The sequence below is a fragment of the Choloepus didactylus genome, chromosome 15 (genome assembly GCF_015220235.1).
Source record: "Choloepus didactylus isolate mChoDid1 chromosome 15, mChoDid1.pri, whole genome shotgun sequence".
Lineage (NCBI taxonomy): Eukaryota > Metazoa > Chordata > Mammalia > Pilosa > Megalonychidae > Choloepus > Choloepus didactylus.
In genome coordinates, this window is record NC_051321.1 from 32,948,630 (window position 1) to 32,976,165 (window position 27,536).

General features: G+C 42.9%; 3 protein-coding genes and 1 pseudogene across 3 annotated transcripts in view; 2 read left to right on the forward strand and 2 right to left on the reverse strand.

The window, feature by feature from the left end:
• Positions 1-390: 390 nt before the first annotated feature.
• On the reverse strand, positions 391-10,510 carry HIF1AN (hypoxia inducible factor 1 subunit alpha inhibitor). Its single transcript, XM_037804975.1, has 8 exons — positions 10,302-10,510; positions 9,776-10,026; positions 6,727-6,875; positions 3,564-3,709; positions 2,558-2,664; positions 2,065-2,128; positions 1,725-1,835; positions 391-880 (listed from the first exon to the last, which is right to left on the reverse strand). Exons 1-8 carry the CDS (start codon positions 10,473-10,475, stop codon positions 836-838), a joined length of 1,047 nt encoding a protein of 348 aa, XP_037660903.1. The 5' UTR covers positions 10,476-10,510; the 3' UTR covers positions 391-835.
• Positions 10,511-12,961: 2,451 nt separating this feature from the next.
• LOC119509862 lies at positions 12,962-17,482 on the reverse strand (annotated as a pseudogene).
• Positions 17,483-17,629: 147 nt separating this feature from the next.
• Positions 17,630-22,433, forward strand: NDUFB8 (NADH:ubiquinone oxidoreductase subunit B8). Its single transcript, XM_037804400.1, has 5 exons — positions 17,630-18,048; positions 18,301-18,427; positions 19,718-19,817; positions 20,190-20,345; positions 22,247-22,433. Exons 1-5 carry the CDS (start codon positions 17,964-17,966, stop codon positions 22,337-22,339), a joined length of 561 nt encoding a protein of 186 aa, XP_037660328.1. The 5' UTR covers positions 17,630-17,963; the 3' UTR covers positions 22,340-22,433.
• A 399-nt stretch (positions 22,434-22,832) lies between these two features.
• Positions 22,833-27,536, forward strand: part of SEC31B (SEC31 homolog B, COPII coat complex component) — a 64,455-nt gene continuing 59,751 nt past the window's right edge. The window contains 1 exon segment of the mRNA XM_037804356.1: positions 22,833-27,252. Coding sequence (XP_037660284.1) covers positions 27,174-27,252 — 79 coding nt within the window. The 5' untranslated portion in view covers positions 22,833-27,173.

Here is a 27,536-nt window from a genome sequence, read left to right on the forward strand (position 1 = left end):
CTTGTACCCCTAAAACCTAGAGAAGCTACTACTAGGAGAACTCCCTTGGTGTCCCAGCACAGGGAGCAAGAGCTGGTGCTGAAAGAGAGAAACTGCAGTGTTTGTAATTTGGAACTTAGGCATAATCCTTGGTTCCTGTGCCCCAAGGCTCATTCCTGTGTATGGCCTGAGCTTGAAAATCCAAACTAGAATACTATCTAATCCTCTCTCACACAGGAAGGCTGTCTAGGCTCTCAAATGCAACTCTCCCTCTCCCTCTCCCTACTAGAGTGCCTGTAGCCATGCCCACCCAACTTAGAGGCCGTGGAAATGGGAAGGAGGCAGACAGACCAAATGGTCAGGACAGCTCTGGTCCTGTAGCCCAGATGCAGCTGGGTCCAAGAAGCATCTCCTCTCTCTCAGGCTGAGGCACTGAGCTTATAGGAGATGGGGCTGAGAGCCAGAAGTTATATCCTGGTCCATGAGGAAGCAACGAACAAATACATACATGCGTGTGCATGCACACACATGTACACACATCCCAAGGCTGACAGACTGACACACAGATATGATGACAACCAGAAGTTGGGACTCCACACACTGAATGCAGGACTTTAGTGGGGGCAGAGAGGGTAGGTGCTGAGGCAAAGCAGGCATGGGTAAAAAGTCCTCCAAATAGGAGTGGAGTGCCAAAACACCCCGCCTTGCCCCTAACACCTGCCTCCAGGGCCATGGCAAGAGTCCAGTCCATTAAGTGCAGCGTGCAATTCTAGCGCTTGGAATCTCCCGTCCTCATCAATGAAGCAGTGTGGACGGGATAGCAGTCACCCGGCAGGAGGCCTCAACCCCCAGCAGGCTAGTTGTATCGACCCTTGATCATTGTGTTCAACAAGGGTCCCACCTGTGAAGAGACATGAGGAGCCAGTCAGAACTGCCTGTCCTCTAGTCCTGGAGCTGAACAGGGTATGTCTGTAGACATTCCATGTCCAGTCAAGAGAAGGGACAAGGTTTTCCTTCAATCTTTTAAATCTTCTAGCCAATTCTCTTCCTGGAGATTGACCCACTATTCTGGGACATGATCTTGTCCTCTGGGGTCCATCTTGTATTACCTTCCCCCTCACAATACCCTTCAGCTGTAAGCAGCACCAAACTCACAAAAAGGTCAGGGAAGCTAATCCCCAAACACTTGAAAGTACACATCTGCAGGTTTCTAAAATATGCCAAAAGAACATTAAATGCCTCTATGTCCTCAAAAGGTCACCTACAATTGGGGCTGGTGTCATCTCCCAACTCCAAAGGTCCTCTGGATGCTAAGGCCACCAATAAGGAGGAGGCAAGAGCATTACAAATGCAAAATTCTCCATTTACCTAGGGGGCCACTGGAGTATCTGTGTGGGAAGTAGGTCTCAACATTATCTAGAGCTGCCTTGCAAAGCTGGGAGAGTGCAAAGAGATGCTTTACTGCTGGCATCTTTATTCCAGAAGAATCCCCTCAGGGGTCCCCAGCTGGCACACAAGCCCCATGGGGAACATTACCACTAGTATGGAACAGATTTCAATCTGCCAGTCAAGCCCAGCTCTCACCAGAAAACAAGGATTTCCTGAACATGTAGTAACCTCTATGGAAGGAGGGGACACCAGATACTGAGAGAGAGGTACTATGGAGACTGTCACACCAGTTCTGATGTTCCCCGGACAACCCGCCCACTGAACCAAAGGAGTGCCACCTTGGGGCAGCCACATACCTCTTGTGGGTTCCCCAGGGCCTCTCCAAGCATCTTCTCAATGTTTCTCATTATGGCCACTTTCTGATGAGCTTTAAGAGGATATTCAATTCTCTTAGGGGTGGGGGCCCCCTGCAAAAGCAGCAGCAGCTCAGAAAATGCCTTTAGCAGCAGGCTTCAGTGTTACCCCACTCTTCCCAGCACCTTCTTCCCTTTAAGAAGCCCATTCAATCCTATCCCTTTTCATCTTTCCAAAGACCCAGGAATCATTTCCAGGAAACCAACCTCCCACTTGGCCTCAAATCATTTATTACACCTACCCCACCCCAGTCCCACCTAGAAAATAATCAACTATATTCACCTTATACCAGAAGTTCACAGTGATGGTAATTCCTCCATTTAATAATGATTCTATGTGATGCCACCTGCAAGAAAACAAATAGGCTCCTGTTTGCCATTCATATCAGAGGCAGGAATGGAAAAACCAGGTGAAGTCCAGCTAAGGGAAATAGTAAAGACAGTATCTTTACACTCAGCCTGTAAAATACACACATGTAAAATACAGCCTGTAAAACAGAGGCAGTGATGTTCAGTCTTCAAATACCAAAGAGCCAAGAACAGCTTTCTACCCTAAGCTTCTGGGACGTCATTAAACATGAGGAATTGGTCATCCTCTCCTAAAGATAGGGTTTTAAATTCCCCCATGTTCAGTATGCTTACATCAGGATATGCCAACTTTCCTGTAGACTACACAAGACCACTCCTGCTGCAACTCAGAAGGGATACAGACAAGGCTTTCCAAGGAATGGGAAAGAAAGCTCCCAAGAAACCCCCAGCCCTCATCCCCTCCTCACCAGTACATAGGGATGTATAGAACATCACCAGGGCCAACCACTGTTTCATAGCCAATCACATTCCGGAAATTAGGAAACCTCTCGTAGTCAGGATTGTCAAAGTCCACCTGAGAAGTTCAAGAAAAAAAAAAAAACTCAATCACCAACTCTTTATCAGTTACTACTATTAGTTAGTTACTTTGGTGGTCAAAAAAGATGCCTTAAAAAAAAAAAAAAGATGCCTTTAGAGTTTATATCTACCAGAAGACCCAATTCACATTAAACATTTTCTCCCTCCCCCTGCCCCCTCCCCTTCTTTCTCTCTCTCACAGAAAGACCTAAGACAGAGCATACTTGAATGCTAAATTATAAAGAATTCTTTGGCTTCAGTGTTCCTGAGGTCAGGAGTCAATCAACACAGCTTGCAAGTCAAAAGACCTCTCTATGGCCTGAGGACAGGAAGCAAAATTTTTTCCCCCAAACATTCTAATTGGCAAATACTCCTACATGAAGTGGCTGGACAGTGTTCTCCTAGAAAGAAGATGACTTCTCTTGCTGTCCACAAAGTCAACCATATTACCTTACTTAGATCCAGGAAATGCATTAAGTGACGTATCTCAATTCTATTAGCCCTTTCTGCAAATGAAAAAGGAGTGGCATCCATGACGAAAGAATACAATGATTAAATCCAATGGCAGCACAAACATTTTGTTCTATGAACTTGTAAGCCAATCAGAGTAACACAGTATGCCAGCATCAATGATGGGGTTTGCCCTCTAGAATTAGCTCTATGGGACTGTTATGCTTAAAGACATCTGCAGATAACCACAGGGGCCTGGAATATGTGAGCCACACTATGAAATTTTTCTCTGGGTTTGTTTGTAAAGGAAGACCAGTCTGTAATCCAAATCTGACGTACCACCACATAACATCAGAGCAGGGAAGAGGAAAGGCATTTCAGCCATTGATCCCAAAGGAGTTCCTAGGATCTAGAGTTCTACACCCTCTTTAGACCACACAAGCTCACCTGGCTCTGTCTGTCACAAGGGTGATGGACAGGGTATGGGTAGAGGCACTCAAATTGATCCGGAGGGAATAAGATGCATCGCTTATGGCCTTTGATCTGAGCAAAGAAGTTCTGTTGCTCATCATAGTGAGCAGGTGTCACATTTCCTGCAGGAGGAAAAATATTTTCTTATCAGAGTAGTGGCTCTATTGCCCAGGCTGGAATACAGGGCTCAGCACTGTAGAGAAATCCAGCCTGCCCTCTCAGTTAAGGGTTCCAAACCCAAATCAGGGAAAATGCAATTACAGCGCTCAGCAAATTAGGTGTAACACTTTTAACAGGAAATAAGTTTAGCAACCATTACTGGCTAAGGGTCCACCATCGATCAGCAAAGAAGACTTTCCTAAATGATGGCTACTGCCCTCACTGGAAGCAATAGCTCATCAAAATTGTACTCACAAACCCGGCAAAGAAATATACCAGGAAATACTTGTACTCCATTTAACTATGGCAAGAATTCAAGGGCAGTAAAACAACAGAAACTACTGGTATCAACAAAATGCATGTTCTACTTTGACGGGGTGAACCAGTCATCTTAAGCTGTATGAATACATACTTGCTTTGGGTAGCTCTTATGCAGCTCAGATTTGCAACCTTTCCTCCCACTTCAACCCACCTGTGGGATGCAACACTTCTTAGTAACACTGGGGTTCACTGGGACTGCTGATTCTCATGTGGGTGAGGGGGGATATCAGATTCCTGAAGAGTGTGTTGTATTATTTGAATAAAGCACATTTAATTAGTTCTTTCCTTGAGTACATATGATCATTTACTGTATGACTGAGGCCATGAATGTTGTTTATCCTTTGCACCATTCTTCAGGACTGAACACACAGCTCCGCAGGGCAGAGAGTTTGGAAAACATTCTCTAGCTCTGCCTGGAATATGCCATGACAGCTGCCTTCTTGAGTGCTCAGAGTCCATGTGCATTCTCACAGGGGAGCTGCTCTCCTTTCTCTACCTGAAGGATCTGCTTCCCTGCACCCCACCAAAGGAAAGGATGGCAACAGGAAAGCTCAGAGTCAAGTAAACCAGAACTGGCTCCTGGCAGGTCAACCAAGACCCAGTTTCAAAAGGCAGGTAAGTGTCAATTCATAAGCTGCACTTCTGGAATTCTTTATTGTTACTGGCAACAAAGGAACCAAATTTGAAGAAAGGAAAATCAAAGGGAGAGAAGAGATTTTTTAGAGCCCAGAAGTGAATGACAAAGAATTCATTCTGGGCTCTAATTACTCTGTGACTAACAAGATCTGTTTCTTTCTTCAACCCAGTTTATTCATCTACTATGGGCCTGGCACTGAGTTAGTGCCAGAAATAAAAATAAGAATGAGACAATGACCCTACCTATAAGTAGCTCTCCTCCTAAATAGGGTTTAAAGGCTTTTCCTTTTATAAAGAAGAAAAAAAAGCAAAAGAACACATCCACACACTTGCTTATGTAAATTCTCTAGAAGGATACACAAGAAACTAACAACACAGGGTACCTCCTAGTAGGGAAATTGGAAAGCTGGGAGACAGGGAGAAATAGTTGTGCCTTTTGAATTGTGAACCCATGTGCCGGTTCGAATGTATTATGTCCCCCAGAAAAAGTCATATTCTTTGATGCAATCTTGTGGGGCAGACATTTTATTGCTGATTAGATTGGAATTCTTTGAGTGTTTCCATGGAGATGTGCCCCACCCAACTATAGGTGATAACTCTGATGAGATAATTTCCATGGAGGTGTAGCCCCGCCCATTCAACCTGGGTCTTGATTACTGGAGCAGTATATAAGCTCAGACAGAAGAAGCCAGCTTGCTACAGCCAGAAGGGACACTTTGAAGAAAGCACAGGAGCTGCAGATGAGAGACAGTTTGAAGACAGCTGTTGGAAGCAGACTCTTGCTCCGGAGGAGCTGAGAGAGGACAAATACCCCAAGTACAACTAAGAGTGACATTTTTGAGGAACTGCAGCCTTGAGAGGAACATCCTGGGAGAAAGCCATTTTGAAACCAGAACTTTGGAGCAGACGCCAGCCACATGCCTTCCCAGCTAACAGAGGTTTTCCGGACACCACTGGCCATCCTCTAGTGAAAGTACCTGATTGCTGATGTGTTACCTTGGACACTTGATGGCCTTAAGACTGTAACTGTGTAACCAAATAAACCTCCTTTATAAAAGCCAATCCATCTCTGCTGTTTTGCATTCCGGTAGCATTAGCAAACTAGAACAACCGATAAACATATTATCCACCTAATAAAAAGGGTTTTATTTAAACTGGAAAATACATTTCCCCTCTTTTACTGGGGTAAAAATCTTCTGAATGTAGATAAATCCAATAGAGATCAGTACTTCAGAAAGTTCCCTGTGCCAGTGTGAATCTGTTATGTACCCCAGAAAAGACCAGGTTGTTTTAATCCATTCTTGTGGGAGCAGACCAATTTTGGGTGGGAGCTGTTGGTTAGGCTATTTCAATTGAGATGTGACCCAGCTCATTCAAGGTGGGTCTTAATCCTTTACTGGAGTTCTTTGTGAAGACCATAAAGACAGTGAAAGCTCAGAGAGCTGAGAGAGAAATGCCCAGGGAAAAATAAGCAAGGACCCACAGGAGCTGAGAGAGAAAGCCATGTAACCAGACCCCAGGAGAGAAGGACATGCAGACGTGGCTGTGTGCCTTCCCATGTGACAGAGGAACCCCAGATGCCAGCAGACTTTCCTCAGAGAAGGTATCTTCCTCTTGGTGCCTTAATTTGGACATTTCCATGGCCTTAGAATTATAAATTTGTAACCTAATAAATCCCTATTGAAAAAGCCAACCCATTTCTGGTATATTGTATTCCACCAGCTTTAACAAACCAAAACAGTCCCTAGAATCTAAGTATATGCACTCAGCAGCTGAGGGAGGGAAAAGGAACTCTTTCTTTAGAGTGCATGATACTATCTTAAAGACTTAATGTATATCACCCTCATTTAATCTTCACAGCTATTTATGACATATTAGTACACACCTTTTACACATGAGGAGACTGAGGCATAAGAAAGCTAAGTGACTTTCTCAGAGTCATAGAGTTAATAAGTGATAGAGACAAGATTAGTAACCAGTTTTGAATGACTCCAAGCCACACTGCTTTCTGAGTATTTCTTACCTTCCATGCCAATGAGTAGCAGATTGGAGGTCAGTTGCCCCCAGCCGCGCTTTCCCTGCTGCTTATTAATCCAGTTCCAGTTAAAACCCAAGAAGTCCATGACAATCTTCCTGCCCACGGTATCATTGAGTGTCTGCTGCAGATATAACCTATGTTCCCAAGAAGAAATCCCATTAGAGCACACATACATGATCCCTGGATGGCCTTCCCATATCTGAAAATACAAATCCCAAAACAAATCCACAGCAGCTTCTCTTATAGAGAATATGTGAAGTCATGTAAATCTTACCCAACCCAGATTCTCGGAGAAGAACTGAATTTTTTCCTATCCTTCTTAGAGCTCTGATCAACACCAAATTTTTTCCTTTAAACAAGTGACTTTTCTAGGTCACAGCACAAATTCTTTAAGAATCCAAGGAAAGTTCCCTCTAAAAACACACATACACATAGAACTTGTCATATATTTTCACATATTCCTGGAAGCCTATCCATATACCTAAGAATGATGAATCAGCCTTGTTCTACACAGTCTTGAGGCCTGAGATATCCTCTTTTGCTCCTAATAGCCATTGTGGAAGACTGTGTTACTGTTCACCAAGAGCTGGTTTCCTCCCAGTAGGAGATATTCTTCTGCAGCCTCTTGAAGCCAGGCTTGCTTATTTAACTTGCTTTGGACAACGAAATGTCTGTAGAAGTGACTTGTGTTATTTCTAAACTGTAATTTTAAGAACCAGTACATATTACCCCCACATTCTCTTTCCCTCTCCTAACAGAAACTGCAAAGTTCCAAATAGTAGCTCCTGGTGCAATCTGGGTCCCAGAGTGAAAAGGATGATGTGAGTGCAGAGTCCCCAGGTGACCGATGATGAACATGTAGATTGAGTGAGAAATAAACTTTTGTTGTTTCAAGCCTCTGTCTTCTGGCCTGAAGCCTAGCCTATCTTGACTGATTCAGTCACCAATCTGTAGTAGCTGAAACAAACAGGAAGATACCTCATCGGGCTTTCTGCAGACTAAGGGGTCCTAATATGCCTGAGGAAGGCCAGAGATTACTTAAGGGATATGAAAACCAAGATACACTTGATCAAGCCCCAAAAGAGACATACACTTGATCAAGCCCCAAAAGAGACATTAATAAGGGAGCAAACCTGAAGAATGGAGGAGACAGAAAGCAGCCCTGTTCCAGTCCTGAGAATGTTACTTCATAAGGCTCAAAGGTATCCCACTGCTTAGAACCACAACATTTAGGGCAACATTAACCAGAAATTTTGAAAAGCTGGGTTTAGTGACTACCTTTCTGGGGACACAGAACCCTTCAACACTTGAATGAAATGTATGGACTCCCCCTTAAGATTATTATAAACCTTCACACAAGAATTCTGCAAAACTTTGAGTCAGGGACATTCCCAAACATGAATCTAAACAATATTCACATTACATCCACACAGGAAATGCTCCACATAGTTCAAAGAGGATCCTAATATCTTCTACTCCAGAATCACAACAATCTACTTAATTATACAGTGGAGCTGGCTGGTGCTAAAATCAGCTGATAGGGCAAAACCTGCACACAGTAGATTTTCTTAAAAATTCCATAAATCACCCATAAAGTACAGATTAAACTCATATCTCATACTTAGTGAGGCACAACACTATCATTACAGGAGATAAGAAACTTTCAAGAGATGAAGAACCAGAAGATTAATGCATCACTCATGCTCAGTCAGGACATACGTTCATTCAATGGAATTATAAACCCCACCAGCACCATTTAAATTGATCAGTCTCTTCCAACTCTGTATGTGTGCATGTGCGTGTGTTTGCACTGTGTTGAGTTTGAGGAAATCAATGCATGACATGATTGAATTGAACCAGACCTAAGACCTAAAAGACAGCTCAAGCACAGTTCTGATCCTGGAAACTCTTTGGTCAAAGCCCCATCATTATAACAACTGCTGAATGCCAGGAAGAAAATAAGATATTTCAAATTCATTCATTTAGGTACAGACTGCTGACAGGGAGACAGGAAGAGAACTGAGGCAGGAGACCAGGGAGAAGCCCAGGGTTGGGGACCAAATGTGAGCTGGTAATTCACCATGGAGTAACAACAGGGATTTACTTAACAGAGCTATTCAGTGAAAGGAGGAAATGTTTTAGTGTAGAAGTAAATGTTCGCTGGGACCTACATAAGATGCATTCCTCATAAGTCAGGATGAAAGGAGAGAGGTAGAATCACGCTCCCAATGTTTGTGCCTTGTTTGCTATCACTGGCACAACATGGAACATCATCATTCCCCAACCTCAACCCCTCTCCCCCCACCAATCTAAACTGATCTTCCCTAAACTGGACGGTCCTTTCATCCAGAATCACAACAATCTACATAATTTTTCAGCCTGAGCTGTCCCAAGCCAGCCTAATACTTTAGATCTAAGGCTGCAAACTGGCAATCTCAGAGCCACATCAAATGACAGACTTTTCTGTTTGACTACCATACAGCATTAAAAAAAAAAAAAAAAAAAAAAAAATGAATTAGATGCCAAAATTTAAGTTAAGGATTTAAAATAAAAATCTCGATTTCTAACTTCTCTTGAAGAATCAGAATATCTGGCAACCCTGGGCCTACACTCCCAAATGGAAACAAGCAGAGTCAAGTAATGACTTTTCACTCTGAACAGGGCACATACCTTCACCTTCAGCACAGATTCCACCTGGCCAATTTCATTCATTTTGTTCACCTACCTGACGTTTCTAGGCAACTGTGACTCTCACTTTATGAAAAGGAAGCCAAGGAACTAGAGAATCACAGCTTAAGTCTAATTATTACTTCATCACTCAGGCTAGAGAACTGGCTGGCTAAAGCCACAAGAACCACTAATAACAACTCAAACCCCTCACAGTCTGGAAGAGCAGAATATTCATTCAGCAGAAATCCAGAGATGTGAGATGCCAATCTCCATTCATCCAACTCCTCCACACCATCAAACAGGTACAAGAAAGGAAAAACAGATGCCCTATATTCAATGGAAAGTCATGATCTCTGAATCTTACCTCTCTTCTCCTCCTTGCTGCTGTATATCCTGCAGTTTTTCAACAAACTCATGAAACTTCATTTCCTCCCTGTTGGACCTTGGTTTAAAGTTTTGGAAATTAGTCATCTTCTTCTCATCATAGTATAAAAACTTGTGGGTGCTGGCACTGTACACAGAGAAGTCTCCATTGCCAATATTCTCTTGCAGGTATTCAAGGTCCCACTTCAGGGCAGGATACACAAGATTTGTGTCGGTAAGCACCACAGGCTCCTAAGTGAAAACACCAAGTGAAAAAAACACAAATGAAGTCGTACCAAGGAGCCCAGTGAGTTACTGTGCCATCATTCCAACCACCTGCCAACTTCAGAATAATTTCTTCCGTTAACCAGCACAAACTCCTCAAGTCCTATCTCTCCTCACCTATCCATCTCCCTTAGGTTCTAGTCCACTGCCCGGCCATTCCCACCTCTTTCACCATTCGCCTCAGACCTCCCTTTCCAACTAGGTCCCTCCCCCACCTCCTTAGCCTCGGCCCCGCCCCCCACCTCATTCTCAATAAGCTCCTCGGCCCGGGGGTCGCTCTGACTCAGACGCGGGATGGGCCGTGTCGGGAAGCTATAACTGCGCAGTTGGGACTCATCCCAGGCAGGGCCGGTGACTTCAGCCTCTTCCCGGGGCCCTCCAGAGCCCGAGGCCGCAAGCTCAGCCGCCGCCGCCATCTCTACAGCTAGCGACGGCCCCACCGGAACCGGAAGTTCTGCCCCTTCCGGATGAAACCACAACGGAGACCATAGAGATACACCGCAAGGAAGAGAGAGAGCAGTACAGCGACCCTAAGGAGGCGGAGCCGAAGCCTGGGAGAGGGAGAATGCTCCACCCAGCGGTGACCTGCGCGGCTGTACATTCTAGGCGCCGTCCCTGAGAACTGGAGCTAGTCCTTAGGCGGTGACCACCTGGTAACTAACCCCAAAATGTTATTGCTGCTTCAGCGTGCCCAAGCCTACACAAGAGGCAAAGAAGGAAGCAAGTTTAATGGGGCATTAAGCTTTACACTCATGGATGGGAGAATGACAAACTCTTGACCCACCTAAGGAAGTCAAAAGGTAAAGCCATTGTGACATCGATAGATGTTGGGAAAAGACTGCTTGGAAGTCCTAGGCAAAGGTATATGGCAAGTTGAATTCTTCTAACATCACGTGCATTTGTGTTTTGTGTAACTTTATTTGATTTTTCTGCCTCTTTCACCATCTCTCCCACTTTAAGATATTTTTGCCTGGAACCAATGTTAATATTAGTGGCAAACCATGGATATCCCACGTTTTCAAACAATCCATATTGGTTATAAAAGACTATGTTAATTATCTCTATCACTTCCTTAGATAGTTCTCATGTCAGCTGAGGGAGGCGGACTTCTAATATTCCTAACCTCTGGTGTACATGCCTTGTATATTTCTCTTCCTTTAATGAGAGCAGGACTTGTGAATATCGTGGGCTATCACTCCTGTGATTAGGTTACATTATTTGGCAAAGATGTAATTAAAATTCCTAATAATTCACCTTGAGTTTTTATTATCCTAGGTGGGCCTGACCTAATCATTTGAGCCCTTTAAATCTGGGTTTAGAGGTGAAAGAATGACCTCTATCTCAGACATTTACAAAAAGTAACTCAAAATGGATCAAAAACCTAAATGTAAGAGTTAAAATTATAAAAATCTTAGAAGAAAGCAGTAAATCTTCATGACCTTGGATTAGGCAATAGTTTCTTAGATCTGGCATCAAAAAGACAAGTGACAAAAGAAAATATAAATTGGACTTCATCAAAATTTAAAACTTTTGTGTACCAAACAGCACCATCAAGATTGGGACCAGACAACCCAATGGAATGGGAGAAAATATTTGCATATATCTGACAAGAGATTTCCACTTAGAATACATAAAGAACTCTTACAACTAACCCAGCTGAAGATCATAGTAACTGAAATTAAAAATTCCCTAGAGGGGTTCAATAACAGATTGGTGTTAGCAGAAGAAAGAATCAGTGAACTTGAAGATAAGACAACTGAAATCATCCAGTCTGAGAAGCATAAAGAAGCAAGAATGAAGAAAAGTGAACAGAGCCTGAGCAACCTTTGGGACACCATCAAGAGTACCAATATGCACATTGTGGGAGTCCTACAAGGAAAAGAAAGAGAGAAAGGAGCAGAGAGAATAATGGCTGAAAACTTTCCAGATTTAACAAAAGATATGATACACACAACCAACATACTCAACAATTTCCAAACAAGATTAACCCAAATAGATCCACATCATGGCACTTTTGGTTTGTTTGTTTTATCATTATTACTATTTTATAGATAAGGAAACGAAGACATTCATGAAAACTGAAATTCATTGTACAATGTACAATATAGTCAGAGATCTTGAAATAGAAGGAGTCTTGCTCATGATTTAATCAACAAACATTATTCCTCTTTTAAAAGTGGTAAAAAACTTACCCATATCATATTAGACATACTGAAAATAAACATCATTAAACACCACTAAATGATGACTAGCTCTACATTTCTCTAAACTCTTTGCATTTATTAATTTGCACTTCAGAGTAAAAATAATTATGGTTTTTGTTATATTTATAAGTAGCTTCATATCTCTTTAAAATATTGACTAAAATAGACTTCAATCTGGGGAACAGATAATGTCATTTGTTTTTAAACAGAATTATATTTTAACCATCAAAGCTAAATACATAATAAGAGAATGACATTATTGCTTGAAAGTTGTCTCAAGTCTATTTTACCACCTAATCATAGCACCCTTAAATTAATTCCAGCAGAAAGTCTGCAGAATTCGTGGATCAACCTGCTAAGCACATCAGGGAAAGTGCTAATACACCGGATAATTAGAAAAACAAAGACATTAGGACATCTTATTTGAACTTTTGAGATAATAAAACAATACAGAAGTAGGAACCACTTTGAATTTTTTCTCATGTTGGTAATAAGAGCATTAGTACCTTATATTGGTGGCACACTGTAAGATTTAAAGAATAAAATAAGCAAGAAAGTGCAATAATTCACTTGAAATAAGAAAGACTGTGCTTTAACTTTTACAGGCATGAAGTTCCTTCAGTTTCAAACAAGTCTGGTCAACCCTCCATAGTCATCAGAACTACTTCAAATACACCAGCTTGCAAACAAGCAGCCCTCTACATATGGTTCATACCTATGACATACGACTTAGGATAAACCTGTTTATACTCTGAACAGTGACATAAAGACTATAAAGATGGCAATCATGCCTCACTAGTTGGTGAAATTTCTTGCCTTCTTTTATGATTTCTTCAATCTTTTTTTCAGTGGATAAATGTTTTTCTAAATAATCTAAATCTTCCAAGTAGAGCTCATCACCTGGAGCTCTAATAGCTGAAGCGGCCCAACAGCAGTTCATGTGATCGGCAGCCATCTTTCCCTCCCTTCCATTGCATGATCCAACCAAAATTTGTGCAAGTCAGAAAGAGAGGCAAAGTTTTCGAGCTTTCTTATTTTATAGAACTGTGGGGGTTGCCAACCAAATTTCTTTTGATATGAAATTTTCAGTTGCCTCTGATGGAGATGACCACTGGCAGTCCACCACCTCGGTCAAGTCCGGGCAGATGGACAGTGCCTCCAGCAGGCAGCACAGGAAGAAGGCTGTGTCAAAGAAGCGGCCATTGGGTCACACAAAGGGCATGAGTCAGGCGCTCCAGTCATGCAGGGCCCAGATGTTGGGTATGCAGTCCAGGTGCATGCACAGGTGAAGGAAGTGGTGAGGGTCACTGCGGATGTGGGTGCACCAGATGGCCAGACCTGGAGGCAGCTCAGGCACGTGGCTTGGCTCCAGCCAGGACTGGGGGAGCAGGGTGGGGGAACGCTATGGGCTGCAGCAGCAGCATGCCTGCCTCCTGGAAGGTCTCACCCACACCATGGCATTTTATAATCACTCTGTCAAATGCTAAACTGAGAATTCTGAAAGCCACAAGAGAGAAGGAATGTATCTCATTCAAGAGAGTGTCAATAAGATTAAAAGCTGATTCTCATCAAAAACCCTGGAGGTAATATGTCTTCATATTTAATGTGCTGAAAGCAAAAAATAGCCAAGCAATAATTCTATATCCAGCAAAACTGTCTTACAAAACTGAGGGAGGGATTAAAACCTTCCCACATAAACAGAAGCTGAAGGAGTTCACCACCACTAGAGAGGCCCTATAAAAGATGCTAAAGAGAGTTCTGTAGGTTGAAAGGAAAGTGTAATAGAGAATATATCAAAGCCACATGAAGATATAAAGATCTCCAGTAAGGGTAAAGACATGGGTAAATATAAAAGCTAGTACTATTGTATTTTTGATTTGTAACTCTGCTTTTTGCTTCCTATAGGATCTAAAAGGCAAATGCATAAAAAGTAATGACAAATTAGTGGTTTTGAACTCATAATGTATAAACATGTCATTTGTGACAAGAACTAATAAAGGCGGGGGGACAGAGGGATATAGGAACATAGTTTGTGTATACTATTGAAGTTAAGTTGGTTTCAAAGCAAACAAGATTATTATAGATTTAGGATGTTAAAATTTAAGCCACATGGTAACTATGAAGAATATATAAAGAAAATATCAGAGACTATGCAAGCTCATGCAGACAGAAAGTAGAAAACAATTTGCCAGGGGCAGGGGTTAGGGGGAATGGGAAGTTAATACATAATGAATATAGGTTTCTGTTTGGGGAGATGGGAAAGTTTTACTAACAGAAGTTGGTGAGGGCACTGCAACACTGTGAATGTGATTAATCCCACTGAATGGTATGCTTGGGAGTGGTTGATATGGGAAAGTTTATATTGCATGTGTATTCCCACAACTTAAAAAAAAAAAAAGAGTAACTAAAGAGACAATGACAATTGAATGTAATATGTGATCCTGGACAGGATCTAATAAAGGAACAGAAAAGCCTCAAAAAAACATTGGAACATATGAAAAAATTGGAATATAGACGGTAAGCTTTATATCAGTGTTAAATCTCTTGAACTTAATAACTGTGCTAAGGTGGTTGCAAAAGTGAATATCCTTATTCTTAGGAAATGTAAATGGCAATGTTAAGTAAAATAAAATGGCTGCCTGCATTGGGCGTTGCCAGGAGGACCCATTACTGAGAAAAAATTTTCCAGAAGACAAAACCAATTGATCTTCAGAAATTTACTGAGAAATGGAAAAATGGAACACATTCTCCAGAATTGCAGATAAGCAACACCTTGTGATAAACCAGTTTCAGTCCAGGAGAGAGAGAACTTATCAGAATGGATATACCATACTAATCAATATAGATCTGCTCCCCACTTGGTAAGAACCCCTCCCTATGTAAAATGGAAACTTAATGTCAGCCAATCAGAACATTTCCTTGCTTCCATATTAGCCCTATATAAGCTTCTGCTTTCCACCCCCTCAGCAGAGCTCCTTATCACTTTCGATTTGGCGTTACCCAATTTATGACTCATCTGTTGCCCAATAAGCTTTAACAAAAATTTTTAAACACCTCAGTTTGTCTTTGACAGTGGTATTAAGTGTTTAAGGAGCATGATGGATACAACTGCTCTGGTTTGCTAATGCTGCTGTTATGCAAAATACCAGAAATGGATTGGCTTTTATAAAGGGGATTTATTAAGTTACAAATTTATGGTTCTACAGCCATAAAAGTGTCCAAACAAAGGCATAAACATGAGTATACCTTCACTGGAGAAAGGCCATTGGCATCTGGAAAAACCTATGTTAGCTTGGAAGGCACATGGCTGACGTCTGCTTGCTCCCAGGTTGCATTTCAAAATGGCATTCTCCAAAATGTCAGCATCAGCTTTCAACGGCCATCTTCAAAATGTCTCTCTAAGCTGCAGCACTGAGGTCCTTCTGTTTTATAGGACTCTGGTGATTAAATCAAGACCCACCCTTAATAGGCAGGGTCCATATCTCTGTGGAAATAATCTAACCAAAGTATTACCCCCAGTTGGGTGGGTCACATCTCCATGGAAACGTCCAATCAAGAGGTCACACCCTAATCAAAAAGATTAATCAATCTGTCCCCACAAGATTGCATCAAAGAATATGGCTTTTTGGGGGGAACATAATATATACAAACCAGCACAACAGCCTACAATCAAGTGTTCAGAAAATAGATTGATAAACAGATAGACAGACAGATAGACAGATAGATGGATAGATAGAATGATACAGCAAATGTGGCAAAATGTTAATATTGGTGGAATTGGGCATCTGGGGGATAGGGGAATGTTGGAGTCCTCTGTATGGGGTTTGTATTATTTTGTAAGTGTTCTGTTAGTTTAAAATAATTTCAAAATAAAAAGTATAAAAAATGGACAAAGGATTTGACTAGACATTACTCTAAAGAAGATATAAAATGGCCAAAAAGCACATGAAAGATGCTCAACATCACTAGCTATCAGGGTAATGGAAATCAAAATCAGAATGACATTCCACTTGATATCCACTAGGATGGCCATAATAAAAAAGACAATAAGAAATGTTGGAGAGGATGTGGAAATGTTGGAATCCTCATACATTGCTGGTGGGAATGTAAAATGGTACAGCCACTCTGAAAAACAGTTTAGCAGTTCTTTGAAAAGTTCAACAGAGAGTTACCATATGACCCAGCAATTCTACTCCTAGATATATGCCCCAGATAACTGAAAACATATGTCCAAACAAAAATTTGTATAAGAATGTTCATAGCAGCATTATTTATAATAGCCAAAAAGTGAAAACAACCCAAATGCCCAAGAACTGAAGAATGGATAAATAAAATTTGGTATATCCATATAATGGAATAGCATTCAGCCATAAAAAGGAAGGAATTTCTGATATATGCTCTAAACCTGAAAGCATTATGCTAAGTGAAAGAAGTGAGACACAAAAGGCCACATATTACATGATTCTATTTGCATGAAATGTCCAGAATGTGCAAATTCATAGAGACAGAAAGTACATTGTGGTTACTAGGGACTTTGGGTAGGGATGAATAAAGAGTGGGTGTGGGATTTCATTTTTACCGTGATGAAAATGTTCTATAATTAGACAGAGGTGATGGTTAGACAACTTTGTGAATATACTAAAAATCACTAAACTGCACGCTTAAAGGAGGGGAATTTATGTTATGTAAATTTTATCTTAATAAAAATAAATAAGACCCACTATGTTTCTTGACCCAGAATAGATCAGGACTTGTGATTGGTTGAATGTAGGTGCTGTGATGTAATCCTCCCCCAATTTATATAATAAATAGTATACTAAATAGTATACATCAGTTTTTATTGTGGTGTCCATTTGAGAATGTCTATAGTAATGGATTCTGCCCCCAAACACAGTGATCAGCCTAAAAGTTTCTGGAAATATGTGCAATTTATACTATGTAAATTATGCAAACCCCACTTGTATAAATAAGGTGAAAACATGTTGATAGCCCGGCATAATCATCTTCTCCATTCTTTTGTTACACCACAGTCTGTTAATTGTCTGGTTTGAAATCTATTTTTCCACGTCCTAGCAAACCTGAGGCTTTAGGCAGCTTCTAGAGGTCTCTAGTGATATGTTTTACATTTGTTGGGTTGAGGTGCTTGAGACATTCAGATGTAAGCACGAACTGGAACTGAAAGCCAATTCTGGGCTGATTTCTGTGTTGCGTCACGCCATCTACGTAAAGATCAATTTGGAGAACAGAACTAGACCAAGGGCAAAATTTGAATAATGATCACAATATGGGATGGAAGGAAGAAGTGCCAGTGAAACAGAAGAAAAAGGCAAGCAGCCAAAGAAGAGACTAATACGATTCATTTTACTCGTACAGCTCCTGGGACTGGCCACCTGAGATGTTCAGGTTTTGGGTCCCCATTATCCCTGGGTTGGTTTAAATCAGCTGAGGGAGGAAAGGGACTTAATCTGAAATATCAAAGCAGCGACCTGCCTGTTTTTCTCTCCTTCCCGCTATTCCTCGCCTCTTCCCATCCCTCATCTCCCCATGGGCTTTCCAGCCCCGTTCAAACCCCGCCCTTGTTGAACCTTTCTAAGATAAAACTTTTCTTCACTACCGGCTTCCAGTGTCGCGTTTGGACCGGCTCAGCCGGCGTGACAAGGCCTTTGCGCATGTGCGGGGTGAAACGTGAAGAAGGTGAAGATGGCGGCGGCCAGGACGGGTGTCCTGGGAATCCGATGGCTGCAAAGGGCAGCCCAGGGAGTGGTGCCGTTGGGTGCACGGACAGGTCGGCAAGAACGGGCGAGGCTTCAGAATGGGAAGGGGATACCTCGGTTTGTCTGCCGGGAGGAGGGTATCGTGGGATACCGCGGCGGCCGTGTTCCGGCTGGGTACCGAGGTGGAGTTGGTATATCCAAAAAGAGGGTGGAGGCTCTCTCTGGTTCCGTTAAATCTTGGGCACCGCAGTCCCTGCAGCTTGAAGCTTTGGGGGCGGCAGGGGAACGGGGTCGCTTCTGACCTGCCCTGTTCTGCGCTGCAGCTTCCCACATTACTAAGGACATGCTCCCGGGGCCCTATCCCAAGACCCCAGAAGAACGGGCCGCCGCCGCCAAGAAGTATAATATGCGAGTGGAGGACTACGAGCCGTACCCGGATGATGGCATGGGGTGAGATAGAGAAGGTCTGCTTGCAGCCGTGTAGTGATTGGAGGAGGCTGACTGGATTGGATGGCTCGATTCTGACCCTTTCCCCAAAACCCTCTCTTGACCCCGCAGAGTCAACGAAGTGGATGCTTTTCTCAGTGGTGGGAGGTGGGAGGGAGTGGGTGAGCAGCTGCAGTCGAGAGGACTTCAATTTTCTCCTTGGCTCAGGCTGTTTCCTCAATTGAGGAAACCGAGGTTTTGATGGCTCCCTTGAGGACCCCCAAATAGCGGGAACCTTCCTTGGCTCCATCCAGATCGCTGGGTTTCATTTAGATTGAGCATCTGCTGGGCTCAGGTGATCAGGCTGGAATTGGACACGTGATCAGGCTGGAATTGGAACCCGGTCATGAGAACCATATTTGAAGATGGAGTACTCCATATACCTCTTACAAAAAATATTTTTGCTGTTGTGCACATTTTTTTAAGGCCTGTAGAAATTAGCAACCGTTAGGCAGAATAAACAGCCATCCTCTTTAATCCAGTTGATGATGTGCACACCTCCCCCCCCACCAATATCCATATAACTACCCCATGGTTAATTATCTGAAGTGATTAACATTGCCCCCATTTCCTGACCTAGCGTCACTCTTTCAGTCTTAGTTTCAGCAGCTCCTATTCTTGTTGTTTTCTAATAATTTTCTGTGGCACATCTAGTTGTCATTGTTTTCTATGTTTTATATTGTCTTGTGGATAAGAGCAACCTTGGTAGCAGTCTGTATAAAGTGAACCTGGATCTGTTGGGGAGAAACCTAGATGAGCAAGAAAACGAGTGAGGTTTTTGAGACACTGGAGATGTATGCAAACTCTGTGGTTGAGGAATACAGTCGCAATGAAAAGAACACTTTTCTAATCTGTTTTTGTATTTATTCCAATTAGCTGGGTGAACTTGAGTTCAGACCCTAAATTTTCTATCTAATGAGGGAATCAAAGTAATTGATTACTAAGTTCCCCTTCAGTTCTAACATTATAGCATTGTGTGTTTTTTTTTTCCTTTTTGTTGAAAGAAGGTAAGGAAAGCTTATATATGTTATAATGTTTTAGAGTTTGGCAGGAACTTGTAATCACAATTTGGATTTGGATGGTTATTTCTGTGTTTAGTGACTAGAACTTGAGATCTGGAGTTGAGAGCCAATTCCTTTGTCCTTAGGTGAGGCAGTTATCTTTGACCCTTGGTTTCTCATCTCTGAGGTGAAGAGACTCTGAATTGTCTGAGTCTGTTTAGGGACTCTTCCAGAAGTTCTTGCTGTCTCTCAGGTATGGCGACTACCCGAAGCTCCCTGACCGCTCACAGCAGGAGAGGGATCCATGGTATGACTGGGACCACCGAGACCTGAGGTTGAACTGGGGTGAACCGGTGAGAGAACCACATTCTCTTTGACCTTCTTTCTCCATAATGTCTTCCAGAGGGTTGAGTCTTTAGCTTAAATGACACTTCCCTGTTTAAGCAACACTAAGCTTTTCTGCCCAAGGAAAGAAGATCCATTGGTCTGAGGCCCGAGGATCTATGTGTGGAGTGAGACTTCTGGGAATAATCAAAACTTTGTGTTGTGAAAGTTTTGAACTTCCATCAGGCCAGTACCTAGTCCTGTGTGTTGTGGTATCTCAGACCTGGCTCTAAGAATATTGCTGGGGGCAGTAGAAGCCTTGTGTCAGGCTCTGATCACTCTGGACTGTCACCTTGTACAGACAGAGCAGTATGTGACAGTTATCTGTCTTTCTGCTTTAGCTACACTGGGACCTAGACATGTATATCCGGAACCGTGTGGACACATCCCCCACACCTGTTTCTTGGAATGTCATGTGTAAGCAGCTCTTCGGCTTCATTGCCTTCATGGTTTTCATGTTCTGGGTGGGAGAAATGTACCCCACCTACCAACCAGTGGTGAGTATCTGGGAGGTGCTCCATTACCTCCCTTTCCTGAGGGAATAAAGTGTCCAGAGTAGAGATTCAGCCAATACCAAGCTTGGCTTCTTGGATCTAGGGAGAGGAAGATGGAAGTGCCTTATGCATTGGCCTGGCACAAGTACCACAGCATTATTCCACTCCTACATCATGGATCAGTTTGGGTGAAAAGAAAGTTTAGAACTGGGTGAGGAATGAGAACATGGAAGCAGCTAGTCTGCAGAGCTGCCACTAACAGCAAGTGATCATTCAAGGTAGAGTCACAGAATCTAGAACTAAAATCTTCTTGCCCAAGGTGTGAAGGGCACTTACTTCTTATAGGGAACCAGAAACAATTAAGTATCTACACAAGCATAGACAATTATATTTTGGAAGCAGTAAAGGACATAGAAAATATATTCTCTAGCTTTATGGAATTTAATTTGGTTAAGAAAATTTAGATAAATGACATGATGATCAATATTTAAACAGGTATATGCGAGTTTGTCACAGTTTGTGTGTATACATGTGCGAACATATGTGCTAAGGGCTATGAGGTGCTGTTAAGGAAAAGGGTTGTAAATGAATGCTAAAAACTGGAGTTGGGTGGTGGGAAGACGTTGGAGAGAAATTTGGGGCAAGAGAGAACAGACTGGAAGAAGGAAAAAGGTGAATTAGCTGGATTGGAATATGTGTATAAAATAGTTCCTAGATAACCAACTGCATTGGTTATCTGGGAAACTGCTACAAATTCAGATGCCTTGTTTTCACTCCCTGGAGATCCTATTTCAGTAGCTCTGTGGTGAAGTTCTAGAGTTGATATTTTTAACAAGCTCCCAGATAATTCTGATGTGCATCTGGGTTTGAAAATCACTATGTTAAAAATATTGTGAGATGAGTTGATCAGTTAGATTGGAAGGCTGGGCAGCCTTTATTGCATGGCTGAGTTACTTGGACTTGATGGTATAGTAACTCACTTCATTCAACAAATATTTATGGACCCTCTACTATGTACCAGGTGCACACAGTGCTAGGGTTTGGGGATACAGTGATGACTTGGTCTGTCTGTAGACAGCAGGGAGCCATTGTGGATTTTTGAACAGAAACATGTCATAATGAAGGCTGGGTTTTTAGGAAGATTAATCTGGGAGTAGTCTTCAAGATGGATTGAAGGGAAAGGAACTGAGGAGGCTGCTGAGTTTGCAGTTGGCTGTCCAGAGCTACCTCTGCAGAAATAATCAGTGTCCTGATGGTAGCTGGTATGTCTGTGTGCACTGACATGAGCCTTCCTACCAAGCCCCAGGGGCTCCTGGCTGGAGAGTACACGTAGGGCTGGTGTGAGCACTAACTTCACTTCAGGAGAGCAAGAAACACAGTGTGGCTCTTCCATTTTTCAGTTCTCTAAGCACATCACCTTTTTCTCCTCCCCTTGAGCTGTGTTCTCTGACAGCTGTTTGTTGGTAAAGCCAGCAGCTCCTAAAGCACATCCCAGCCGTATCTCCTCTGTGCTTTCCCCCACCACTGCTCCTGCACGCCTCATTTGCTGGGCCACTTTAGTGGTAGAACCATTAGAGGCTGAGTGACTTAAAGGAGATTGAGTCTGTCTCGACCCCGAGAGAGAGTGGGATGGATGGATGCATCGTCTCATTTAGAAAGCTTTGACTCTGTCTCTCACACACACACAAACAGTGTAGACACCACTTCTTTTACAATCTAGGCTTTCTCTCTGCCTTGGGCTGAGCAGGAAAGAGGAATGCTGCTCTTGCCATTCTAGCCCAGCTGGGTCTGACCAGAGGCTGCCATGTAGCCATTTACCATGTGTAATTGTTAACTCAGAGTGGGGTATAGCCTGGTATTGGCTGGATGTATGTGTTCTTGCTAACTTGTGTTTTTTTCCTTAGGGGCCAAAGCAGTATCCTTATAATAATCTGTACCTGGAACGAGGCGGTGATCCCACCAAAGAGCCTGAGCCGGTGATTCACTATGAGATCTGAGGAGGCTTCCTGGGTTTTTGTGCCCCCAACTAGGACTCTTTTATTCCTAGAGATTTAACCTTAATGAATCCCAATAAAACTTAGTGCTGTGGTATCTGTGCCTCTTTTCCCCAGGAATAGCCAGTAATGAGAGACCTCATCCTTTTCCTTTTTTCCTGCCTACTGTCTGGCCACTCCCCCTTTGCTGCTCTGAGATTGGAAAGATGGACAGGAAAGGGGTGGGGGTGGGGGTATGGGCAGGCATAAGCCAAAGATCATTTTAATTTTTTGCTGGGGCTGTGAAGGTAGTTAAGGGTTCCAGTTGTGCAGCAGGTGGGAAGGGTAGCTTCTTTTCCCATTTACAGGGTCAAGGGAGAAGGAAGACATGCCCCTGAGTTCCCAAGTTGGAACAAGATTTATTTCCCATTTAAAAAAAAAGTTTTTGACAGTTTTTCATGTTTTGTTTTTTTTTTTTAAATTGTACTTTAACATATTTAAGCACATTATAAGATAAAGAAGTATTTTTTTACTGGCCTGGGGCTGTAACTGCCTCCAACTTTATTTTCCTTACAAGAATACGCTTTCTTTATTCCAAAGCAACTTCTGAATCATAGCTTCTGAATAAGTTGACCTTACCAGTATTTATAAATTAGAGGATAGTTGCACGAGTTATTACTGAACCAATGCATAGCTTTCATTACCTTAATGATTTATCCATGCTCCTATAATAGCCTTAGAAAGGAAATTTTTGTTTTTGAGAGTCTACCTCATTGCATCTGTTTTTAATTGAACCAGCCCATGTTCTTTTCACCTCTTTGGGGACATTTTCTTAAGATACAATCATACTGCCTGAAAATCTGCCCCATAAAAAAAAAATGCACTAAGTATGTATTCAACATGACTTATAGAAGACAGTTCATTCAATTTAGATATTGGATCCTTTGGGGGTTGTTCAGGCAGACCTTTATGAGATCTGGGAATGGGTGTTTCTAAAATGCCTCTCTGAAGGTCACTTGCTGGCTTTTATGTCTTCATGCTCTATAGTGTTTGATAATCATTTATTTAACAAACATGCGTGTGTCTAATATATATCAGACATTGATAGATCCTAGGGATATAAAGTTGAACGAGGCAAGATAATTAGCTTCAAGTAGTTAGGAGATCAGCAGTTATAAAATAAGGTGAAAGAATTCCTAAGAGATGTTTGAGTTGAGAGAAGAATGCACTTTAAAATTTTTAAACCATGTCCTGCTTGGAACTGTGACCTTATACCTTTGGTTCAAAATTCTCTTCGTTACGCTCCATCAGTGGCTCTTCTACTTCATTTCCTAATTTTAGATGTTGCCTAAGGTTCAGTTTTCAACACCCTTGACTTTTCCTTAGGTTTCATCCACTGTTGTGGTGCTAAGAAGTTCAAGAAATACTTGTTGAGTGCTTAGTATGGGGAATGAGTGGGCCAGGCTCATCAGATAATACCCTAAATTTCTCCTGTCCTGACTTCAAAACATGAAGATCGCATGAGAAGGGACTCTCGAGTTGCTGACTCCCCATCTTTGGAGGTGTATCAGGCAGGAATTTGGTAGAATTCAGGCATTAAATGGAAGTTTTGAATCAGATAACTAGGTCTAAGATGTTTAATTGCCTACAGGACATTTTTATTTGGAAACGCCACAATTTTCCTTGATCAACATAAAAAAACATTGTATATGGATTACCTTCCCACCTCCTTGCACTCTCTAGCTCTGTTAACAGCACCACTGTTTTTCTAGTCTCTTAGGTTCAAGGCTGTAATAATCTTGAACTCTTTACCTTTATCAGTCACAAGAGTCTGTCGAGCTCTCTTTACAATCATTGACACTATATTATTCTAGGCTTTCATCACCTGGTACCTAGGTCATTCTGCCTCCAGCTCTGTTCTTTCTCCAAGGGGATCCACATTCAAAATGCAATCCAGTATCAAAATACAATCTTTACCTTATTGCGTCCTTTACCTGTAATTTTCAGTAACGAAGTTATCTGCAGAGTTGAGGTGATATTGCACAATCTGGAGCCAGCCCGTTTCTCCAATCACAGCCTCGGTATGGGATAAGCAAGGGTGCCCTCCCCGCTAGAACACCATCCGTCTTCTTGCAGCCCCAAAGAGTAACACCAGTGTCAAGTCCCTGATGCCTTCCAGGAATCCACTGACCCGCAGTAATCTCTCCCTCCGCACAGACATAGTCCTTAATTAATTCATTTCAACTAACAGCTTTTGGACACCGGTTATATTACTGGGCTGCAGTGCGGCACTCACCGCCATTTATGGTTTCGATTGCTTTTTACCTTTTCGACTAAATGGATTCCACTGAGAGCTCTTGGGGCTAGGGCTGAGTGTTCTCCCGCTTCAATAAATAGATAATGAATTGAATTAGTGTTTTCCCTTTTCGGAAGCTGTCCCCCAGAGCCTGGTTCAAATTGAATAGACCATAACTTACTGGTCGCAGGATCTGACCCAACGTGCCACAACTGTGCAATCGCAGGGCACGTGAGGGAGGCTGGATGAAAAGCAATAATCCTACCAGCGAAAGCACCTAGGGCCCTGCCGGCGTCCTGAGCTCGGCTCTTCTCCCAGGTGCGTGTGGGCGGTGGTGCACGGCCGCTGGGATTAGTTTTGACCCTTCGCAGCTGCCGTCCACAGCGCCCAGCTGAGCCCCAAAGCCCTTGGAGAGTGCTGGCTCTGGCTTTGCCGCACCTGACCTCTGACTTGGGGTTTCTGTTCGCAGGTTGGTTTTCTTCTCCTCTCTGGGAGTCTTGAGGCCTGGAGGGTAGAGGCCTTCCACGGGTCGGAGAGGGTGCTGGGGAACCTTTTGGAGAGCGCTGGGGGGAGCTCACGCTCCGCAGAGACCCGGGCCCGCTCCTGCCCCGCCCGCGAGTCCATCCGCCCTCAGGGCTCAGGGTCGGTACGCCACTTAGGGTCCATTAGTACAGCTGTCCTTGGATGGGACCAGGCTCCATTCAACTTGCCGCGTTGGGCTTCCCCTGTCCGGCGAGGGTCTCTCTTCAACGCTGCCGGAACGCCTCCCCAGCCGCCCAGGGTCCTGACCTGACCTGACCCGGCGCGTCGCGTTTTGGGGAAGGCGGGAGAGAAGCTGTACTGATCGCCCCCTCCTCCCCCCCCCCGCCCCCCGCCAGGGCCTGAACTGCCAAGGTAGCTGGCGTCCTCCTTCACTGCAAGAGGCTGCTAAGTTTTGGTTGAATAGTTATACCTCTCTCACCCTTTGCCGCCCAACCTTTGTGGTTTTCTGACCCCAGTGGGGCCCATTTGGTGCACGCATGCCTCTGAACAAAGTGGATTGAAGTCCATTTTGCCAATTCCCAAACTATTAGGATTTAAACACTTAATGGAGTTTAGTTTAGTTTAGACAAGCATAGCTTCTATGCCTAGCCAGTTTCCTTCTCTGTAAAATGGGGGTAATAATAGTACCTCATAGAACTATTGTGAGAATTAAACGAGATAATGCACTTTGAATGCAAAGTGTTAATTGCAGCTCCTGTGCTATTAGTTCTTTTCCTAGAAACATAAAAATGGCTGTGACCGGCAGATGGCACTAGTGTGCAGCATGTTAGAAGTTACCTGAAGTATCCGCATGTGTTTAGAGACCGCCTGGAAAGCTTGGCTTAATTGGCAGCCTTAAACTTTCTTCAAGGTGGAAAGTTCCTTAGAAATTAAATAATTCTAACCCCCTATTTTTGTAGGTGAGACCGACTTGACTGGTTTGCTGAATTAGGTCACAGTGGATTCTAGGCTCTTTTTTTGTCTGAGGAAGAAGCTAAGCTCAGAAGGATATGGTAAGGAACTAGTCATACAGAGAGTGAAGGAAAGAGCATTTGTAAAGGCTCTAACATGGGAAAAAGTCAAGAAATAAAATCTAGTATGCCTGAAGCATAATGAATAAAGGAGAAAGTAGTGAGAGGTGAAGTTGGATTGGTAGGCTGGAACCTTTGAGCAGGGCCATGGTAAGGAGTTTGAATTTTATTGTGAATGTGATAGAAGTAGTTGAAAGATTTTAAGCATGGGAATGCCAAAATCCTATTTATGATTTTTAAAGTTCACTTCTGCCACTATGTAGGGGACAAATTGGAGGATAGCATGAGTAGCAGGGACATGATCAGCTTGGAAACTTTTGCAGTAATCCAGGTGAGAGATAATGAAATCTTTAATTGGAGTGGTAGCAATGGAGATGAAGGGGAAAAAAAGTAGACAAATTAAGACATATTTTGAAGGTAAAATCAGGAGGATTTAGTGACGGATTGGAAGGGAATGAGGAAGAGGGAGGAATCAAGGATGATATTCTGGTTTTTGGCTTGACCAACTGGGTGGATGATTTACCAAGATGAAGAAAACTGGAGGAATAACAGAAGAGATTTGGGGGAGGGGGGAGGTGGTGGAATAGAGAATTCATTTTAGAGTGACTGTTAGGCATCTTTGCTATATCCAAGTGGAAATATTTGATTAGCATTGGAGCTGAGAGAAAAGATGTTTGTTGGTGACATAAATTTGAGAGTCATCAGCAAATGGATGATATTTAAAGCCAAGAGAATGGACAAGATAACTAGTCTGTGACAACCTGTATGTTTGAATATCCTTGACAGTTTAAAGCTTTGGCTTTCAGTAGTTAGGTAAATGAACTGTCCTTACAGTTCTGCAAATGGTCGTGTATTTCTTACCTTGTTTGCTCTGAAATGCCCCATCCTGTGGTGGAGAGAGAGAAGCAAGATCCTGAGTCCACAGATGCTCTGTGGATCTGGCCATTAAGCTTGCTGGTTTCTGTTTTCACTTGGCCATGTCAGTTTTCTGCCACCTACAGGACAGACCATGAAGCTGAAGGAACTTGAGCGGCCAGCTGTCCAAGTGTGGAGCCCAGCTGGCCTGTACCCTGTGTATCTGGCCACAGGTATGGCAACTGTGGACTAGGATCCACTGGAAGTGCATAGACTGAGGAGAAACTTAGTATTTACAATTCTTTATTGAGCACCAGAGAAAGCTTTAGGGTCACAGAAAGGTGGGGGGTTGGCTTGCAGCATAAGCAAGTGTATATTGATTGGGTGTTTTTGGTACCTGGGGGCAGCCTTACAATATGGCTTTCTTCCTTTCTTTCTTTGGAGTTACCATTTGAGAAGGGATTACCTGGTCCTTTCCTGTTCCTCCTCCTTTCCCTTCCTTAACCCATTTATATGC

Coding starts and splice junctions, on each gene's coding strand:
- NDUFB8 (XM_037804400.1), top strand. CDS start 17,964: ATGGCGGCGGCCAGGACGGGTGTCCTGGGAATCCGATGGCTGCAAAGG. Junction 18,428..19,717: donor TACCCGGATGATGGCATGGG/GTGAGATAGAGA, acceptor GCTGTCTCTCAG/GTATGGCGACTACCCGAAGC. Junction 20,346..22,246: donor ACCCCACCTACCAACCAGTG/GTGAGTATCTGG, acceptor TTTTTTCCTTAG/GGGCCAAAGCAGTATCCTTA.
- HIF1AN (XM_037804975.1), bottom strand. CDS start 10,475: ATGGCGGCGGCGGCTGAGCTTGCGGCCTCGGGCTCTGGAGGGCCCCGG. Junction 6,876..9,775: donor CAGCAAGGAGGAGAAGAGAG/GTAAGATTCAGA, acceptor TTGGGAACATAG/GTTATATCTGCAGCAGACAC. Junction 1,836..2,064: donor CTGTGAACTTCTGGTATAAG/GTGAATATAGTT, acceptor CTGCTTTTGCAG/GGGGCCCCCACCCCTAAGAG.